The sequence below is a fragment of the Parus major genome, chromosome 26, assembly GCF_001522545.3.
Source record: "Parus major isolate Abel chromosome 26, Parus_major1.1, whole genome shotgun sequence".
Lineage (NCBI taxonomy): Eukaryota > Metazoa > Chordata > Aves > Passeriformes > Paridae > Parus > Parus major.
The window spans coordinates 73,937-94,004 of NC_031795.1; the positions used below are offsets into that span (position 1 = coordinate 73,937).

Here is a 20,068-nt window from a genome sequence, read left to right on the forward strand (position 1 = left end):
AAGTCTCAGCATCTCCTCACTCCCAGAGAACACAGCCTTGTCTGTGCCACCCACTCCAGCTTGATGGCCCTGGCAGCCCCTCAGCCCCCACCCCACAACCAGGGGACACAGAATGCCCTACCACCATGTCCCTGGACCCACATCCAGCCCCATGAGCCTGGCACCCCCTCCCCACATCCATGGGACATAGAGACTCCCAAGCACTGCCCAGACTGGGGCCTCCAGCCAGCCTCCAAGCCCCAGCAACCCCTACTCTATACCTCACACCCTAGGGGCACAGCCCCATGGCCCTGGCAACCCTGAACTCAAACCTGCACCCCCTGACTTCCCATCCCACACCTTGGGGCACAGAACCCCCACCCCCAGCCTGTTCCCTGGACCTCTCTCCAGCCCAATGTCCCTCACACCCCGTCTCCACACTCAGGGAGGGGCACAGCTCTGTCCTGTGTACCCTGGACCCCCCATCCAGCCCCATTACCCTGGCACCCTCTCCCCACACCCAGGGGGCACAGCTCTGGTACCCATAGCTCTGGTACCCCTGAACCCACACCTGCACTCCCTAACTTCCCATCCCACACTCAGGGGGCACAGCATCCCCCATGCCCCCTGGACTCACATCCATCCCTCCAGCCCTGGAACCCCCTGCCATTATTCAGGGGACATAGCCCCACTGCTCAGGTACCCCTTAACCCCACACCCCATCTCCTTCTGCTCGAAGGAGCACAGCCCCCCCAGCCCCTGCCCACTGTCCCGGCCCTGGAGCCCACCGGGCAGGGTGCCGTTGTTAGCAATGAAGGCTGCCATGTCCACAGGGCGCTGGTCAATGTGGAGGTGTCGCATGCACCCCACGAAGTGCCGGCTGCGGATCGGGAAACTCTCGGGCAGCGTTGGGACCCCCCCCAGCAGCAGTGGCCCCGTCAGGTCCAGTGACCTGAAGAGCCCACCATCACCTTGGGGACTCAAGAGACCCTCGAGGGATCCCACAACCCATGGGGACCCCGAGGGAGCCCCAAGGGACACCCAGCCACCCCCCATCCCATAAGAGTCACAAGGGAACCCCAAACAACATCCACTCACCACAAAACCTCTGGGGACCTGAGGGACTACCCAAGGGGTGTTCCCCCACGGAGAACTCAACAGACTCCCAAAGGACTCCCCACCCCCCCAGCGCATGGGGACCCCAAGAGAACACCCCCAACCCATGGGGACCTCCAGTGAACCCCCAAACACGGCGCTCCACGACCCCCAAGGGACTTCTCACCAGTGAGGATTCCAAAGGTGAATCACCCATAGGGACCATTCACCTCCAAGGGACCCTCTATGGGTACCCCAAGGGACGCCCACCCATGGGATCCCCCGGCCCTCCTCACTTCTTGCTGCCAGTCTGGGTGCCCTGGGCAGCGCAGGAGTAGTTGCCAAGGTGGAGCCCGAAGCGCAGGGCCATGGCTGTGTCACAGTCGTCCACAGTCACCACAGCCACCTTCTGCTCTGAGGGGCCCTGCGGGACCCCCGAGCGCCCCACAACCGGCTGGGGGACCCCACATCAGGCGGGGGAGCCCAGGACCCCCATTCTGCAGCCTTTGTCCCACTCCTCATCCTCCCCCCGCCCCCTCAACTCTCACCAGGCTCCCGTGTCCCTCCAGCCCACTATCCCCCCACCCTTTACACCCTCCAACATTCCCCTACATTCCTTCAGCCCCCCTTAAACCCCTCAGCGGTCCCCTTCATCCCCCCTAAGCCCCCATCCTTTTGACCTCCTTTTCCTCCATCCCCCCATCCCAATTCTTTGGGGGTCCCCACAGGTGAGGAAGGGAGGTGGGGTTCCTTGGGGGGCCAATGGGTGAGGAAGTGGGTGAGGGTCCCTTGGGGTCCTCATGGACAGGGACAGCTCTTGAGGATCCCTCGGAGTCCCTCAAATCTCCTCTCTCCTCATCCATCCAACACCCACTTCCCCTCCACTCCTTCCTCCTCCATCTCCCATCTCCCATCCCTTGGGACCCCCATGGGTGGGCACATCCCTTAGAGGTCCTTTAGGTGCCCCAAACCCCCTACCTGATCCCCTCCATCTCTCTATTTCCCCACCCTTCACATCCATCTTCCCTTCCTCTGTCTGCCCCAAACACTCCCCACACACTGTGCCCCCCCATGCCCCTCATTCCCCCACCTTGTTGTAGTAGTGCAGCTGCACCCGGTGCCACTGCCCATCGCTGACACCTCCTGGCACGAAGGGTGACACTGTGGTGGTGGTCTCACCTGTAGGCACAGCATCAGGGAGTGGGGGCAGTGCCAGGGATGGGATGCCCAGGACGCAGTGCCAGGGATGCAGTGTTGGGGGATGCAAGGGATGCAGTGCTAGCAATGGGATGTCCAGGATGCAGTGACAGGGATGCAGTATCAGGGATGGGATACCGAGGATGCAGTGTCAGGCAGCGGCAAGAATGGCAGGCCAGGGATGCAGTGAGGAATGCAATGAGGAATGCAAAGGGAGATGCAATGCTGGGAATACGATGCCCAGGATGGAGTGCCAAGTAGTGCCAGGATGGGATCTCTGGGATCAAATGAGGGATGCAGTGAAGAATACAGTGCCCACAAGGGTGCAAGGGTGTGGTGCCAGGGCATGGCAGGGGCAGTGCATACCTGCTGAGAAGGTGAGCTGCAGCTGCTCATCCACAATCTCCAATGCTACAAAGTCATGCCGCTCGTTGAAGCGCCCGTTATACAGCAGGAGCCCGTCCCGCTCCTGTGTGGCAAACCTGGGGGACACAAGTGCCAGGGGTGCCCAAATACCCCCCCAGTCCCACCGTGCCTCCCTGGCACTCTCCAGCACTGGCAGAGCCCACGAAAGGTGAGGAAGGAGCACGGGGGAAAGCTGCGGGTGCTTGTGACCCCCTGACCCTGACGTGCCCCTGAGGCACACCCCTCACTCCCTGCCCCCCGACCTTGTACCCACTGTGAGAAGCTGATATCCATCAGCCCCTGCCCCCACAAGGTGCCCCCCACCTTGCTGCCCCCCATGCCAAGGGGTCATCCACACCCTTTGCTCCCACCCTGTGCCCTCAGGGTACCTATCACCCCACACCCAATCACCCCACAGCCCATATGATGCCAATGGGGCACCAATAACTACCCATCCCAGATGATGCCAATGGGACATTCCCACCACATCTGATGCCCTTGAGACACCCACCACTCCACACCCCAAATGATGCCAATGGGGGCACCCACCCACCCTCCCAGTGCCCACAAGACACCCATTACCTCACACTCCATCACCTCATCTCATGCCAACACAGCAACCATCATTACCTACCCCACACCCCAAGTGACACCCACAGGAGCACACATCACCCGCCACCTCCCCAGATTCCTCAGGCTCACGTGAGGCCAAGGGTAAAGTGGAAGCGCTGGCGGAGCCCACGAAAGGTGAGGAAGGAGCGTGGGGGAAAGCTGCGGGTGCTCATGGTGCAGAAGGGTTTCTCATAGTGCCCAGGGGGACACTGGCACCGGAATCCCCCCACCAGCAGGTTCAGGCAGGTGCCTCCATTCCGGCAGACTCCTGGCGTGCAGCGGCCCACCCGGGCACTCAGCTCACAGTGCTCCCCTGTGTGACATCCAGAACCCCAAAACTGGGATGAGGAGTCCCATTTCCTCCCACACCTCCCCATCAAACCCAGAGTGGCCCCTCCATGCGCTCAGCTTGCAGGGCTCCCCTGTATGATACCCCAATGGCACCAGCATCCTCAAAACGGGGGGTGGGGATCCCCTCCCCTTCCCCCCCCCAGCATCTTTATCCCCAGCTCTATCACCATGGCAACCACCTCCCATTGCCATGGAAACCCAGAGACACCCCCTCCTCTCACATCCCCTCCCCTCCCTGGCTGGCACCCCCCACTAGGGGGTCCCGTGGGGGCTGGAGTCCCAGGGTGGGGGTAGGGCCCCATTGTCCCAGTGCCACCAGTCTAACTGCAGAGGGAGGGAGGGAGGGAGGGAGGGCTGAAGAGGAGTTGGATGAGGAAAGGTGAGAATGGACACTATGAGGAGGGGCTGGCCAGTGGCTCTAACCAGTGAAGTCTTCATGGCACTCGCAGGTGTATCCACCCTCACGGCTCCGGCACCGCCCGTTGCTGCCACAGGGGCTGGAGTAGCAGAGGTCAATCTCGGTCTCGCAGTAGTCACCGGTGAAGCCAGGCGGGCAGCGGCAGCGCAGGCCCGTCACGGGGTGGATGGGGCGAAAAAGGATGGTGTCGGAGGCGAGGAAGGGCGCAGAGCTGTCGAACTGCAGAACGGAGACACAGCGCATGTAGTTCTCGCAAGGCTCACGCAGACACACATTGTCATCAAAGGGCAGGACGCGCTGGGCCGTGGTGGCCGCCAGGAGCGACCGGTTAAGGTACAGCCGCTCCTGCAGCTCCTCCGACGAGAAGAATCGCGACGCGCCCGGCACCGCCGCTGGCAGCAGTGCCGAGAGGCTGACATTGAGGATCCGCGCCGGCCCCACGTCTGTGTCCGTCTGGATGTTGAAGAGGACGACGCGGTGGCGGGGAGTGGCCAGGACGGAGGCCACCCCCTCCAGGAAGCGACTGAGCAGGGGGGACAAGAAGCGCTCCTGGGACATGTCGGCCAAACGCAGGGTGATGCTGTTGCTGAGCATCTCATCTGTGATCACCGTCACGCGCAGTATGCACTGCGCTGTTGCGCTGTGAACGCCATCTGGGGACAAAGGGAGGACAAAGGAGGGGCTCAGTGACAGAAGTGGACAACTCTGGAAAAGGATGGTGGGATGGGAATAGTGTTGGATACGGGGCAACCAACCGAATCAGCTGCTGTTGGATGGGGACGGTGCTTTGGGGCTTGACCTGTTTGGCCACCATAGAATGGGGACAGCACTGGCCATGTAGCCACTGTGGAATGGGGACAATACCGGCTATGAGGTGCCCATCCCGCTTGACCAGAATGGAATGGGGACAGTCAGGTGGGGACAGTGCATGTTATGGGGGACCTTTCCTGCTCAGCCACCAGGGAATGGAGACAGTGATGGTTACAGGGTTGCTGCTGGTTATGGGGTTGCCCATCCCACCAGGCCATCACAGGGTAGGGACAGTGGAATGGGGATGCTGTTAGCAGTGGGGCTGGAACTGGTTACAAGGCTCCTGTCCCATCTGGCAAGTACTGAATGGAGACAGCACTGGTTATTGGGATGGTGCTGGTTGTGGATGCCCATTATGCCTGGCGACCAGGGAATGGGGACAGTGTGTGTCATGGGTGCCCATCCTTCTTGGACACTATGGCATCTGAATGGGGTTGGTGGTTAGTTATGGGGTTGGGGCTGGTTATGGGGCTGGTTCTGTCTATGAGGCTGAGGCTGGTTATGGAGCCAGCACTGGTTATGGGGTTGGTTACTGGCTGGTTTCTGGGGCTGGGGCTGGTATGGGGATGGTGTCGGTTAAGAGTTTGGGGCTAGTTATGAGGCTGGTGCTGGTTATGGGGTTGGTGTTGGTTGTGGGGCTGGGGGAGCAAAATTTCTGCTAAGCACTGGGGCACCCACCCTTGTCCTCCTCCTCCTCTTTGTCCTCCCCCTGGCCAAGGATAGCAGGATGCAGGAAAGATGAGGAGCAGGCAGATGGATGAAGGGAGCACAGGGACGGGGGCGGGGGGGGCAAGCAGGCAGAAGGGGGTACTGAGGGGGAGCAGCAGAGGTCAGGGCTGTCCAGTGGCCCATGGTCAGTGACTGGTGGCCAGTAGCCAGCAGGGGGGAGAAGGTTGCCATGGCTGCGGCCACAAGGGCCCAGCTATGGCTGGACCTTTTGTTTCCCTCCCGCCTGTCCCTGCACTTGTGGGGGAAGGAGGGGCACGGGGAACTCCCTGCCCCCACCCTTTGTGCCCCGAGCCCCCTACACTGTGTGGCCAGAGCAGGGACTCTGGCAAGGGGAAGCTGGAGTGCAATGGAGGCCATGAGGCTGGGGACAATGGACATCGGGCATGGCCTGTGACCCAGTTTCCCCCAACCTGGGAGTGACCAAGGAGATGTTGATGGGTGACCCCCATCCTCCAGAAGCACCTCCTGGACACCCCACCACCCAAATGGTGCTGACAACTGATGGTACAACCCCCCTTATCTTGCGACCTCCCCACAAACTGGGTTTTGGGACCTCTCAGTAGAGGTCAGGGTGCCCTCTCAAATACACACACCAGGCCCTGTGTCTCCTGCCCCGAATTAATTCAAGTTGAGTCTCCTGGAAACACAAACACTGTGGTGCTAGGACTGCCCCAGTACTACACTGCACCCTGAGCCTTCCCAGATTTACCCATCAGACCCCCATAACAAGCCCCCAAGGGTACCAGCACCCCACTGCCCCACACCAGCCTCTGCTCCCCCAACACCTGCAGTGGTGTCTGCCCCACTCTGCCCGGTGACACACAGAGAAGTGCCAGGACCACCTCTGGACAGCCCAGGAGGGTGGGGAAAGCAAAGGGGTTGCTAGGGACCCCAATGACCTCCAGATTAGATGTCGGGGGTGTGAGGGGGGCACAGCATCCCATTATCTCCCCTCCCCTGGATCTGGAGGGTGGAGGCAACCAGGATGGAGTGGTGGAACTCCAAAACACCTCAGTGGGGTGGTGGGACCCCACAACACATCATTCCTTCTGACCTGGAGGGTGGAGGTAGCCAAAATAGGGTAGTGAGACCCCATAACACCTCACTTCCATGCAGAAATAGAGGTCAATGTACCCACAAACCTCACTCACCTCCCCCTGCAGGGGGGAGCCCTTCTACGGGTGGGAGTCTTACCAGAGACAGACACCCTCATGACGGCTTCAAGTGGGCGGTTGCTATCCAGGGCTGGGCTGAGGCGCAGATCCCCGCTGTGCGGGTCCAGCAGCACGAGGTTGAGCTCATTGCCCTGCTCAAACGCATAAGTGAGGTGGTCAGAGACATCAGGGTCATGGGCAGGGATGCGGCCGATGACGCCCCCAGGGAAGCTGCTGGAGCGGCTGGTGATGTAGTTGTTGAAGAGGATCTCAAAGTTCTTGAGCTGGGGGCTGTTGTCATTGGTGTCACGCAGGAGCACGTGGATGGTGGCCCGACTAACCAGTGGTGCTGAGGTTGCCTGGACCACCATGATGTATTCGGCCTTGGTCTCATAGTCCAGGTCAGCCAGGGCGGTGAGCTCTCCAGAGAAGATATCTAGCTGAAAGACCTCTGGGATGTTGCCCTCCACAATCTGGTACATGATCTGGGCATTGGTGCCCTCGTCAGGGTCAGTGGCAGTGATCCGGGCCACCACCAGCCCAATGGGGCTGTTCTCCTCCACAAAGATGTCAAACTCATCCCGCTCGAACACAGGCGGGTTGTCATTAACATCCAACACTGTCACCTGGATCTCCACTGGCGTCCGCCTGGCTGGGATCCCCTTATCCACCGCGAATGCCCGCAGGGAATACAGCGGCACATTCTCCCGGTCCAAACGGCGCAAGGTGCGGACAATGCCCGAGGTGGATTCAATGATGAAGTCGCCATCACCATCATCACCCCCTTGGAAGGTGTAGAAGACCCTGCCGTTGAGCCCGGAGTCACGGTCAGTTGCAGAGACCTGGAGGACGCTGGTGAAGGTGGGGACATCTTCATAGATGGATCCCTGGTAGGAATGACGGAGGAACTGGGGTGCATTGTCATTGACATCACTCACCAGGATCTCCAGGTAAGTTGTGTCAGATTTCTGTGGAATACCATTGTCCCGTGCCGTGATGGCCAAGGTGTAGGACACCTGGTCCTCATAGTCCAGCTCCATCTGGGTGGTGACAGCACCAGTCTCAGCAGCAATGCTGAACTGGGGGATGCTGTCCTCCATCAGGTAGGTGATGCGGGCATTCTCCCCTGTGTCCTCGTCTGTGGCACTGATGACCACCACTGTTGTGCCCACTGGTCGGTCCTCATTGATGCTGATGGTGTAGTGGGAGCTCTGGAAGACAGGGCGGTGGGTGTTGGCATCGGTGACATTGACAACCACCTGGGCAGTGTCCTGGCGAGTGCCATCAGAGGCAGCAATGGTGAGCAGGTACTGCCGCTCCAGCTTGTAGTCCAGGGGCAGGGCAAGGGAGATGAGCCCACCACCGCTCTGGCTGGTGATAGAGAACCGGTTGCGGGTGTTGCCGCTGGAGATCTGGTATGTGATGATGCTGTTAGCATCACGGTCAACAGCAGAGACAGTCAGAACACTAGTGCCCACTGCTGCATCCTCATTCAGGCGAGCGCTGTACTCCCGCTGGGTGAACTCAGGGCTGTTGTCATTGACATCCAGGATGGTGACACTGACACTGGCCGTGGAGGCCATTGGGGGGGTGCCCTGGTCTTGCGCCTCCACCCTGAAACTGTAGAAGTCAACCACCTCCCGGTCCAGCTCAGAGGCCACCACAATCCAGCCGGTGCTGTTGTTGATGGTGAAGGGGAAGCCAATTCCAGTCTCCAGCAGGGTGTAAACTAACCGGCCGTTGTCACCTGAATCAGCATCAATGGCTTGTACATGGATGACAGAGTAGCCCACAGGGACATTCTCCAGCACAGTGGCCTGGAAGGGCGTGCTGACAAAGATGGGTGCATTGTCATTGACATCCAACACCTGGATGGTAACCAAACCACTGATGTTGGAGAGAGGTGGGCGGCCACCGTCCTGCGCCCGGATCCGCAGCGTGAACTCTTTGGTGACCTCGTAGTCCAGGGGGGTAACGACATCCAGCATGCCTGTCTGCGCATCAATGTAGAAGTGCCCACGGGTGTTGCCGCTGACAATGCTGTAGTGCACCAACGCATTGCTGCCTTTGTCACGGTCAGTGGCCATCACCTGCAGAACTGCTGCATTGGGCCCCACGTCCTCGGGGACCTGTGCAATGTAACGCCGCTCACTGAACTGTGGTGCATTGTCATTGTCGTCCTCCACAGCGATGCGGACGGTGGCCGTGGCACTCCGGGGACCTGGATCCTGGCCCTGGTCTGTGGCCTCCACCAACAGCTCAAAGGCATCCACTACTTCCCGGTCCACAGAGCCACGGGTGCGGATGACACCTGAGCGGGAATCGATCTCAAAGACCTCGTTGACACCTCCAGCATTGAGGAGGCGATAGAGGATGTTGGCATTGGGACCAGTGTCGCCATCAGTGGCTCGCACTGTCAGTACCTCATAGCCCACCTCCAGATTCTCTCGCACACTCTCCTGGTATTCTGGCTGCTCAAAGGCCGGGTCATGGTCATTGGTGTCACTCACTGTCACTGTCAGTGTGGCCATGGCACTGCGCCGGGGTGTCCCATGGTCGACAGCTGTCACACGGAACACGTGAGTGCTCTTGCTCTCACGGTCCAGCGGTGCAGCAGTGCTGATAGCACCAGTGACAGGGTCCACAGTGAAGAGGGCATCAGAGCGGCTGTCAAAGAGTGCAGCCATGGTGTAGTGCAGCCGGCCTGCCTCCCCCTCATCAGGGTCTTGTGCTGTCACCTGTGTCACCAGCGTGCCTGCTGACCGATTCTCCTCCACTGTGGCCTGGTAGCTGGAGGGCTGGAACTGTGGTGCTGTGTTGGGGCTGCGGTGGAGGCGGTGGTGAGGTATGGGAGCCACTGTGATCTGGGACTCCCCAACATCCCCAGTGTCCATCACATTCCCAGTGCCGCTGGTCTCTCTGGGGATGTTGGTGTTCCCAGCATGTCCAATGTCCACAGTGTTCCTGTTGTTGCTGGGGGTTTTCCCAGTCTCCCCATTATGTTCAGTATCTCTGGTGCTCCCAGTATCGCTGGGGACTTTCCTAGTGCTTCCAGGATCTCTGGAGACTCTCACAGTCTCCCCAGGGAGTTCAGAATTCCTACTGCTCCTGGGGACTGAAGTGCTCCCAGCACCCCAAACACTCCCAGTTCTCAGCTCATTCCCAGTGCTCCTGGTGTCTACGGGGATGTCGGTATCCCCGGTGTGTCCAGTATTCCCGGTGCTCCTGGTGCTCCTGAGGACATGGGTGCTCCCAGTGTCTCCAGTTCCTCCAGTAACCCTGGTGCCTCCACTATCCTGGGTGCCTCCAGCGCCCCTGCTGTTTCTAATGCCTGCAGTGCCTCCAGCGTTCCTAGTGCCTGCAGGTTTCCAGGTGTCTCCAGCATTCACGGTGCCTCCAGTGGGGCCGCCGATACCTGGGGACCCCCTACCGCCGTCGCCGCTGTCACCACTGGAAGAGCCGGTGCCTGGTGAAGTCCCAACGCTGCTGCCTGCGGCCGGTGCGGGCCCAGCGCTGTCGCCGCTGTCCCCGGTGCTCGGCGTGGGCCGCGCGCCGCCACTGTCCCCGGTGCCGCCGGAGCCGCCGCTGTCCCCGGTGCCGCCGCGGACCTGGAGTGGCGCCGGGAGCGTGCTGGACGGACGGGTGCCGGTGCCGATGCCGATGCCGCTGCCGATGCCGGTGGCGGTGGCGGTGGCGGGTCCCGGTGCGGGCAGCGGCAGCAGCAGCAGCAGCGGCAGCAGCGGGAGTGAGGCCCGCCGGGTGGGCGGAAGGCCCATGGCCGCTGCCCCCCGGTGCCCCCGGTGCCCCCGGTGCCGGCGCTGGCGCCCGCACCGACCCGCGCCGCCGCCTGTGCCCCGCCCTCGCCCGCGCGCGCCCGCCGGGGCGGAGCCGCCAATTCACCGGCCCGGCCGCGCTTAAAGGAGCCGTCTCCGCCGCCCCCGGGAGCCGCCGGCAACCGCACCGGCAGCGGCAGCGCGGGGGCGGCGAGCGCGCACCCCGCGCAGGTTGCGCAGGCACATGTGAGGTGCACACATGTACGTGCACACATATGAAGGGCCTTGCACGCACCTGTGCTTTACAGGCTGGCGTGCTGCACGCGCAGGGAACAGGCACGCGGCACACGCAGGGTACACCGGCACCGACGGGCACATTTGACATGGGAAGCATGCATGTGAAGCGGCACATGTGAAACATGTGAAACACAGCACATGTGTGGCACATACAGCACGTGCGATATACGCACGCCCCCCCCAAGCCCCCCGTGCCCCCACCGCCGGCCGTGACTCCTCAGGGTCAGTCCCCTCACTCCGTAGCACCGTAGCATCCACCCCGATCCCTGGGCTCGCACCAGGACCGGGGGCAATGGAACAAACTGAGCGACTGGACCAGGCTGTGAGGGACTGGGGATCCTGGGGGGCACTGGGGCACACCGGGAGAGACTGGGGATGCTGGGGGGCACTGGGACAAACTGGGAGGTACAGGGAATGCTGGAGGGCGCTGGGACAGACTGGGAGGGACTAAAGGAGCTAGACGGGGGCGGATCCCCGCGGTCCGTGGGTGCTGCCCCCTCCCAAGCCGGCGCCGGTCCCGGGGCGTGGGTGCAGGCAGGCGGCGCGGAGTCGGCCCTCCCCCCCGGCGGAACGGGTCCGACGGGTACCGGGGACTGGCCCCCCAGCGCCGGAACCCCCCCGCCTCCGCCGGGGGCTGTGGTGACTCACTGGGCCGCTCCCCGCCGGTTCCACCCGATAGCCACGGCTTAGCCGAGGGTTTCCCACGCACACGCAGCTGGGGGCAGCCAGGCCTCCCCGCAGGGGGATGGAAGGGGGCAAGTCTCCCGTGTGTCACCCCACCGGGCGCGGGTAGCAGCTGGGGCTGAGGCTGGAGGCCCTCATCCTCACTTTGCATCACAAAGGGGCTTTGTCTGGGACTTTGTGTGGGGCTGGCAGGAGGGAGAGAGAAGGGGGGAGAGGAGTAAGGCGGGGGGGGGGGGGAGAGGAGTGGTGTTCGACAGAGATACATCCCCGGGCTGGACACCTCCCCCCCGCCCCCGTTCCCTCCTTGGAACCCCCCAAGAACACACAGCTCAGCAGCTCTTGGCTTTATTTTGGATGGAGGAGGGAAATGTAAAGTGAGCACGGGGGTCCCCAGCACCACTCAGCATGAGGGGGACACATGGGGGATCCTGGCCCCTCACAGCAGGGTAGGGGGGACACACAGGGAGAGGGGCAGCGCCCTGACAGTGTCAGTTCTTTGTGGCACGGAGGGGGAGACAAACAGTGACTCCCCTCCGAGGCAAAGATGATGGTGAAGAGCACAGCCTGGCAATGAAGATGAGATGACTCAGGAGGCCCCCAATGTCCTTGGGGTGCAGGGGGACACTCTCAGACCTCCATGTTCTTCATCTGCTCCTCCAACACCTGGTCGCGTCCCCCCCCCGCCTTCTTCTTGCCCCCCCCTTCTTGCTGCTTCTTCTGCTTCTTGGAGAGCTCCTGGTCAATGGGTGCTGGCTTGATGAATGGAATCAGCTCCCGCAGGTCTGGGAGAACAAGGGACCCCTGTCACCCCCCCTCCCCACCAAGGAGTGGGAAATGGGGAGGGCACAGGGGGATATTACCTGGGGGCATGAAGTTCTGGAGTTTCTCAGGGATGCGGATGCCCTCGGGGGTCTGATGGTTCTCCAGGATGGCGCAGATGGTGCGGGTGGTAGCACACATGGTGGCATTCAGCATGTGCACAAACTCTACCTGTGGCAAGGGGACACAGGGGATATGTGTGACATAGGAAAAGCAAAGGAACACAGGAAGAACTCCCCATGCCCACTAGCCTCACCTTGTCCATCATCTTCTTGGTCTGGCCATAGCGGATGCGCAGGCGCCGGGCCTGGTAGTCGGTGCAGTTGGAACAGGAGACAAGCTCACGGAAGGCGCCAGAGCCAGGGAACCAGGCCTCCAGATCCAGTTTTTTGCTGGCTGCGTGGTTCAGGGAGCCTGGATGGGAGACAGCGCTGAGTGCAGGGGTCCCACTGCCATCCTGAATTTGCCTATCCTGGGGCAGAGTACATAGGGTGAAGCTTCCAGACACCCCGCAGCTTGGTGTCAATCCAACATGGATTCCTGCTCTGCCATTGTGATGTGGGGTTATTTCTCAGACATAGATATGTGGTGTCCCCACTTGGCCACAGGATCAACAAGCCACAAATTGTTTGGTCATGGGGATGTGGGGGTGTGGGAATCCTGCCCAGACATGGGGATGGGGACCTCCTGCTCAGCCACAGGACATTGGATTCCTCCTGTGCCATGGGGATATGGGGTCCCGCTTGGTCACAGGAATGTGAAGGTCCCGCTCGGCCATGTGTATGTGAGATACCCATTCAGCTATGGGAACATGGGGCTCTTTCTCAGCCACATGGACATGGGCTTGGACATTGACTATGGGGAAATGGGATTATGCCACAGAGATCTGGGATTCCTGCTCAGCCACAGGGATGTGGGGTTCCCACTTGGTTGTGGGAACATGGGGTTCTTGTTCTGCCAAGTGGATAAAGGGGACCCATTCATCCACAGGGGGCTTTTAAACCAGATCTTTTCCTTGTGAGCATTTCCAGGAGGAGCTGGAACACTCCAATTGTCCCTCTGGAAGGGACAGCAGGGACAATCCATCACAGCAGTGCCCACACCCACAGACCCAAAGCAAGTCTGAGGGTTCCACAGAAAACAAGATGTCCCCTTCTCTTCCTTCTCCTCAGGCTGGGGACACCAATGAGCCAGGGACAAGAAATTACCATGCTGGGAAGCAGGTCAGGGCCCCCCTTGACCCCATGTGGCACAGAAGCCTCTACCTGAGACAATGTTGACGATGTGGTAGGGAATCCCGAGGGACTGGTAGAACTCCTCAGCTGTGGCCATCATCTCCTCAAATATCTCCCAGGATTTGTTGTCATGGGGGGAGGAGTAGACAAACTGCTCAATCTGCAGGAGAAGGAATTCCACAGTGACACCAAGTATAGCTCCAATTCCCAGTGGAACCCCATGGTGACACCACGTACAGCCCGAGTTCCACCTGAAATCCCACAGTGACACCCAGTACACCCCAAATTCCCACTGAAAACCTGCGGTGACACTGGGTATAGCCCACATTCCCATTAGAACCCCCACAGTGACACCTGGAACACTCTGAATTGCTGCTGGAACATCATGGTGACACCAGGTACACCCCAAATTCCCATCAGAATACCACCATGACACCTGGTACACCCTAAATTCCCACTGGAAACACTGCAGTTGACACCAGGTACACTCCAAATTCCCACCAGGTTCACCCCACGGTGACTCCTGTACACCCTGAATTCCTGCTGGAACCCCATAGTGACACTGGGTACAATGTGAATTCCCACTGGAACCCCACAGTGACATGGGGAATACACCTCAGCTTCCTGCTGGAACACCACGGTGACAATGGGTATACCCTGAGTTCCTGCTGGCTACGCTGCAGTGGCACCAGATACCCCATGAATTCCCACCAGAACATGCTGAATTCCCACTGGAACCCCACAGCAACCCTCAGTACACCCCAAGTTCCTCTCAGAACTACTCCTTCACCTTCTCGAACTGGTGGACACGGAAGATGCCGCGGGTGTCCCTGCCATGGGATCCCACCTCCTGGCGGAAGCAGGTGCTGAGTCCTGCATACTTGAGGGGCAGATCCTCAGGCCGCAGCCACTCATCTCGGTGCAGGGCAGCGATAGGCTGCTCCGACGTGGCGATCAGGTACTTCTCATCGATGGAACTGTCCTCTGCCCGCTCACTGCCCTTCCCGATCACCTGCAGGGGACATGAGCCACTGGCCCTCTTCTAGCTGCTCCTGCACCTCCAGGGACCCAGCAGGGAGGTTTTCCAGGGCCAGATGGTTTAGGAATTCATCACAGGAGGACTTTGCTGGTCCTTCAAAGGGGCTGATGGCAGGGACAAGTCACCTGTATCGCCCGTGGAGATGGACCCCAGAGATGAGCCACCTCCTTGTCAAGTCATCACCATCACAAGCCACCTCCTTGTCACCTATGTCACCCATGGAGATGGACCCCAGAGCATGTCACCTCCTTGTCACTGCACTGCCATCACATGTCACCTGTGCAAATGGACCCCAAAGATGAGCCACCTCCTTTTCACCTCATCACCATCATGTGGCACCCATAAACATGGACCCCAAAGATGAGCTACAACCACACGTCACCAATGGAGATGGACTCTGGAGACCAGCCATCTCCTTGTCACCTGGTGGCCATCACAATGTGTCACCCATGGAGGTGGACCCAAGATGAGCCATCTCCTTGTCACTGCAGTGTCACCACGAAGTGTTTCCCATGGAGACTGACCCCCAAGACAAGCCACCTCCCTGCCACATCGTCACCATCACAACATGGAGATGGATCCCAAGGAGAGGGGAAGGAACCACTGCTACCATTGCTGCTACCACCACTGTCACCACCACAGCCTTGCCAGGGCAGCAGGGACTCCACTGCCTCCCTCCCCACAGCCCCATGGGAGTGGCTTGCTCCTAAGTCCAGTCCCAAAGCTGGAGCAACCCCTTACCTTGTAAAGCTCCTCGTCAAACTGGCTGAGCTGGGCCACCTCCTGCATCACCTCCTTGCGCATGAAGAAGGGGGTGTACACAGGGGTGTACCCCCGGGCACGGAGGCTCTGCAGTGCGTACTGGATCAGTGCCTGCTCCAGGAACACCAGTGGGCCCTGGGAACAAGGATCACACTGCCTGTTACACACACACCCCGCTGGGCTGCTCCTTGCTGCTCAGAGGACCCAGGAGATATGGAGCCCACAGAGCTGCAATGGCTGCCAGGCTCAGCAGCACCCCAGACCACAGCAGGAACAGATCCCGATGCACCACTGTGATCAGAGTCCATCCCATCATGGAGGGTTCCGGGGGAGGAGAACCCAAGGCCCCTCCTGTCCCTCCTCATTCCCCTCTAAACCAAACCGTTCTGGGGTCATAGTTCTCACCTTAAGAAAGTAGCCACGGCTGCCAGCCACCACGGCGCCCTTTTCCCCCTCATAGCCATCCACCATCACCACCAGATCCACATGGGAATACTTCTTCCTGCAGCTGCAGTCACCCCAAACCCGCTCCACCTTGTTGTCCACATCCTTCAAGAACCCAGAGAAAAGAGAAGCAAGAGCCTATCACCTCCTCAGTGCCCGGGAATGCTGTGACACCAGTCCCTGAACCACACTGGGCCCACTTTGGGAGCTCATACTTCAGCCTGTAGCTTATTGTGCAGCCCCTTGGCAGCGAGCCTGGCCCAATTGTGCTCCCCCCGGGAAAATATTCCCACAGGATGAATGGAGGCAGTGGAGGGAGACCCCGTCCCCACCGCAGGAAGCGCCTTTCCCATGAATTCCCCCAACAATGGTGTGCCCAGTGTTGTCTGAGCTGCTCTTTGTCTGATCCCGGTGGGAAATGCCTGCCTGTCATGCAGATTTCCCTCACGCACCCACCAAGCCGCCCACCCAGCCAGGCTGGGGGGATCTCCTGCTGGGAGGCCCCTGCTTCCCACTGTGAACTTCCTGGCTCTGCTGACCCAGCCCCACCTCCCTTCTCATGTCCCACCTCATCGTTGCTGATGGGCACAGAGGGGTGGAGGAGGTTCCCAATCTCCCGGAGGCTCTCAAATCGTTCAGCCTCCAGCCGCAGGCGCTCAGAGTCACACTCCAGGATGGCTTCATCAATGAGCAGCCGAACTTTCTTTATCTGGGATACCTGGAGACTCTGCAGAGAGACCTCTGGATGAGGTGGGGGAGGGAGAAGACCACTGGAAGAGGTGCCTGCTCACCTAGCACAAGTAATTCTGGGCCCAGCATGGTGAGCTCCAGACCTTCCACGGATTCTGGAGTGAGTCCCTGTGCTGGACACACTCAAGAATGGCCTGAAGGGACAAAGGGGTGACAAGCTGGACTCTTGAAGGCCTGAGCTGCTCCCACGGCAGCCAGCACTGCACTCATTAACCAGGGTGATTACCAAACTGGGATGGAAGCAGGCAAGAAGGGATACACTGAGGACACAGAAAGACTGAGGCTGCTCAAATTCCCAGGGATGAGCCCTTGACTGACACGGGAAGATGTTTGGGAGATCATGGACATCAAGGAAGAGTCAGTTATTGTTGGTGTAGGACTCGGGGATAAAGGATCCTCCCAGCTGAGGTATCAGACAGTCCCCCTTCATTTGGTGGACATTTCAGGCTACCAGTTTGGGCAATTCCAGGCAAAGCTCTGGACAATCTGTAGGCACAGTGGAGGGAGTTGGGGTCTCACTCACCCCCAGGACATCAGCCGTGAGTTCATCTAGGTTCTGTGCACTCTCTGGGACTGATTCATCCGTCCCTACTGGCTCCTTTTTCTGCAGCGGGAGGAGAAAGGAACCCAGGAGAGTTAAAGAGTAAAATTCCAGGGGGAAAACTTCCCTCAGTGACACAAGGGAGAGCTGGAGGGCTGGGAGAAGGAGAGATGTCACCAGCTGGTGATGTCACACCATGAGGTGACCCAGGACACTTATGCCCCACCTTCATCTTGTCCCCAATGGTTTTGCTACATAGGTTCTTCAGCTTGTTCAGGTTGTCGGCACGAAACCTGCCTGGAAAGGAAGGCAGGGGCTGTCACCTGGAGTGGGAGAAGGGCTGGGGCCCTCATCTGGTGCAGAAAGGTGATATGGAGCCCCCACGAGAGGAGCAGGAGTGGCAGCTCTAGGAATACCCACAGGCACCAGCCCTGGGTTTTCTGGGAGAACAGAGGTTGACCATGTGGAGCAGAGCTGCAGGGAGTAGGGATGTCATTAGAAAACACCTGGAGTGACATTGCACTGGGATCCCCATACCAGCCTGGAAACCCCCATGACATGCTGGGACCATGCTGGGATGGGACATTCCAACTCTAAGATGATAACTCTACACTGGGATTCCCCATGCTGGGCTAGAACCCCCACATTGGAACAGGACCTCCACACTGGCACCCCCATGAGGGGATGGGATCCCCACACTGGGCTGAAAGTCTCAGGCTAGGCTGGGAACCATGCACTGGAATATGATTCCCACCCCATGCCAGGATCACCCACATTGGGGCTGCAACCTCCATGCTGGACTGGGAACCCCACCCTGCCAAGATGGGAATCCCTTCACCAGGATGGGACCCCCTCCATCAGCATAGGACCTCCATAGTGCACTGGGACCCCTCCCCCCCCCCCCCCCCAGTGCCCCCCCCCCCCCCCCGCGCGGCGCCCACGCCTCCCCTCCCCTTCCCTCCCCACCCCCCCAGTGCTGGGCTAGGACCCTCACACCAGGATGAGAACCACCCCCAGCGCTGCACTGGGCACTGGGACCTCCATGCCAAAATGAGACCACCCCCTCCACTGGCTCAGAGCCCCCTCATGCTGGAACCCCCCTGTTAGGATGGGACCCCCACACTGCGCTGGGACCCCACATTGTGATGAGACCCCCTCCCTCAGCGGGATGGGATTGCTAAGGATTGAGCAGATCCTGGGATCAGATGCCACAGTGATGAGATTCAGGGAGTGTTGAATGAGGGGAGCATGGATTTCCCCCCTTTATGACCCCAGGGCTGGGAAGGGCAGAGCCCAGGACCCAGGACAGCTCAAACTGGGGACACTCTGCGCTCAGAAGGTGCCACCCCATCAGCGGGAGGGATCAATCCCCAGGGAATCCAGAGCCAGGGAACACCCAACAGGACACAGCACGGCACAACGGGCTCCAAGGCACCGGCGCCGTGGGATTGCATCAGCCAGCGCGTCACCCTGTCACCTCCTGTCGCCACCCGCCATTCTCCAGCGCTGCCGTCCCGGGAACGCAGAGCCCGCGGGAAGGGGGCTGGGAAGCAGGCGATCCCGTGGGGTGAAACGCTCTGGGATGAGGGCACGGCCGGAGCCAGGGACGCCCGGGCAAGATCCCACAAGGACATCAAGGCGAACACATTGAAGGGGAGCGCCAAGCGCCGCTTTCATCCCGCAGCAATGGAATGCTGGAGTGTCCTGGGAACGGCGGGGTTTGGGGGTACCCACTCCTCCCGCCACCCTCCAGCTCGTCTCCACATCCGGCACCCGGTGACGGAGCTGAATGCGGATCTCACTTCCCCATATCCCGCCGGGAGCCACGGGGAGGTGGCTCCTGCCCCCCGCCCAAGCCGTCCCGATGTGGGTGCACCTCAGATCTGGGGGTGGCACTGTCTAGGATCACCCCCGCCCAGCTGGATCCTGCGGCAGGGCAGGGAGCGGATCCCTGCGGATCGCGATGGGACGGGATCCACGTGCGGGCTAGGGGGAACCTGGGATCTGCCCCCCAGCCTGGATGAAGGGAAGGCGGGTCTAGTGGGAGAACCTCTCCCACCTCAATTCCTGGGATTAGGGGCGAGGGGGATCCACCCAGGGACAAACCCTTGGTCTCTGCTGCGATCTACCCACAAGATCATTGCGCCAGGGGGACCAGCTGGGGAGGATGGGAAAGACCCCGCTAAAGGTCACCCCATCTCAGCAAGGAGGCTCGGGGATCAGTGTGGGAGCCGGCTCCAGGTCTTCGGGAGGAAGGGAGAGAAGGGAGAGGGACCCCTAGGGGATCCCCTGTCCCTAAGGAGGAGCGATGGTGGTGGAGTTTCATCACCTGCGGACCGATCACCAGGCTGACGGGGTGGGGGAGAAAGGCACCGAGAGGGGGAGACTTGCCCACGTGTGGCACTGACAAGCCCTCGGGGGTCCCGCAGCCAGGGGATTCCCCCCCCCCCCCCCCACCCGCCCCCACGTACACCTCCGCCAGGCGCCGTCCGCTCGCACCAGCGCATCCACCAGCGCGGGGTCCTTGAAGCGCTTTCGCTGCATGTCCCGCACCATGGCGGGGTCTCCGCCCTTGTCGGCGCGGAACAGGTCCAAATCCAGCACCATGACCGGTGATGGCGGCGGCACCGGGAACACCGGCGGGGACAGCTGCTCTGCGCGCGTGCGCGGGAGGAGGCGCGGCCGCGGGATGCCGGCGGGGTGCAGCAGCGCCCCCTACTGGGCTGGAGGTGGCGCAGCAGGACGAGAGCGCTGGGTGTGGAGGGGCGAGGGAAGTGCGGGAGCGATAGCGAGGGTCTGGGGGCGCCGAGCGGTCCGAGCACCCCCGACCCCCTCCAGGGAGGGTTCCAGCTGCTCTGGAGACCTGGGCAGGGCGGGAGGATTGGGGTATCGGGAATGTATGAGAGGGTTTGGGGAGGATATGGACGGGCCCGAGCATCCTTGAGCCCCCCCCGCCAAAGGGGTCTCCGCGGTT

The 20,068-nt window shown here is 60.7% G+C and overlaps 2 protein-coding genes across 3 annotated transcripts in view; both read right to left on the reverse strand.

Annotated features, from left to right (window-relative positions):
- Positions 1-10,552, reverse strand: part of CELSR2 (cadherin EGF LAG seven-pass G-type receptor 2) — a 30,867-nt gene extending 20,315 nt beyond the window's left edge. For both annotated transcript variants that reach the window (XM_015650741.3, XM_015650740.3), the window contains exons 1-7: positions 6,791-10,552; positions 4,063-4,710; positions 3,379-3,601; positions 2,638-2,753; positions 2,165-2,253; positions 1,371-1,528; positions 768-931 (exon numbers count right to left, since the gene is read on the reverse strand). In XM_015650741.3, the coding sequence (XP_015506227.1) occupies positions 768-931; positions 1,371-1,528; positions 2,165-2,253; positions 2,638-2,753; positions 3,379-3,601; positions 4,063-4,710; positions 6,791-10,526 (5,134 nt within the window). In that variant the 5' untranslated portion in view covers positions 10,527-10,552. The remainder of the gene's footprint in view (positions 1-767; positions 932-1,370; positions 1,529-2,164; positions 2,254-2,637; positions 2,754-3,378; positions 3,602-4,062; positions 4,711-6,790) is intronic.
- Positions 10,553-11,833: 1,281 nt separating this feature from the next.
- SARS1 (seryl-tRNA synthetase 1) lies at positions 11,834-19,756 on the reverse strand. The gene is made up of 11 exons (XM_015650935.3): positions 19,566-19,756; positions 17,321-17,391; positions 17,077-17,157; positions 16,372-16,530; positions 15,765-15,908; positions 15,339-15,494; positions 14,349-14,570; positions 13,589-13,718; positions 12,580-12,737; positions 12,365-12,494; positions 11,834-12,286 (listed from the first exon to the last, which is right to left on the reverse strand). The coding sequence occupies exons 1-11, from the start codon at positions 19,699-19,701 to the stop codon at positions 12,132-12,134; spliced, it is 1,542 nt and encodes a 513-aa protein (XP_015506421.1). The 5' UTR covers positions 19,702-19,756; the 3' UTR covers positions 11,834-12,131.
- Positions 19,757-20,068: the final 312 nt, after the last annotated feature.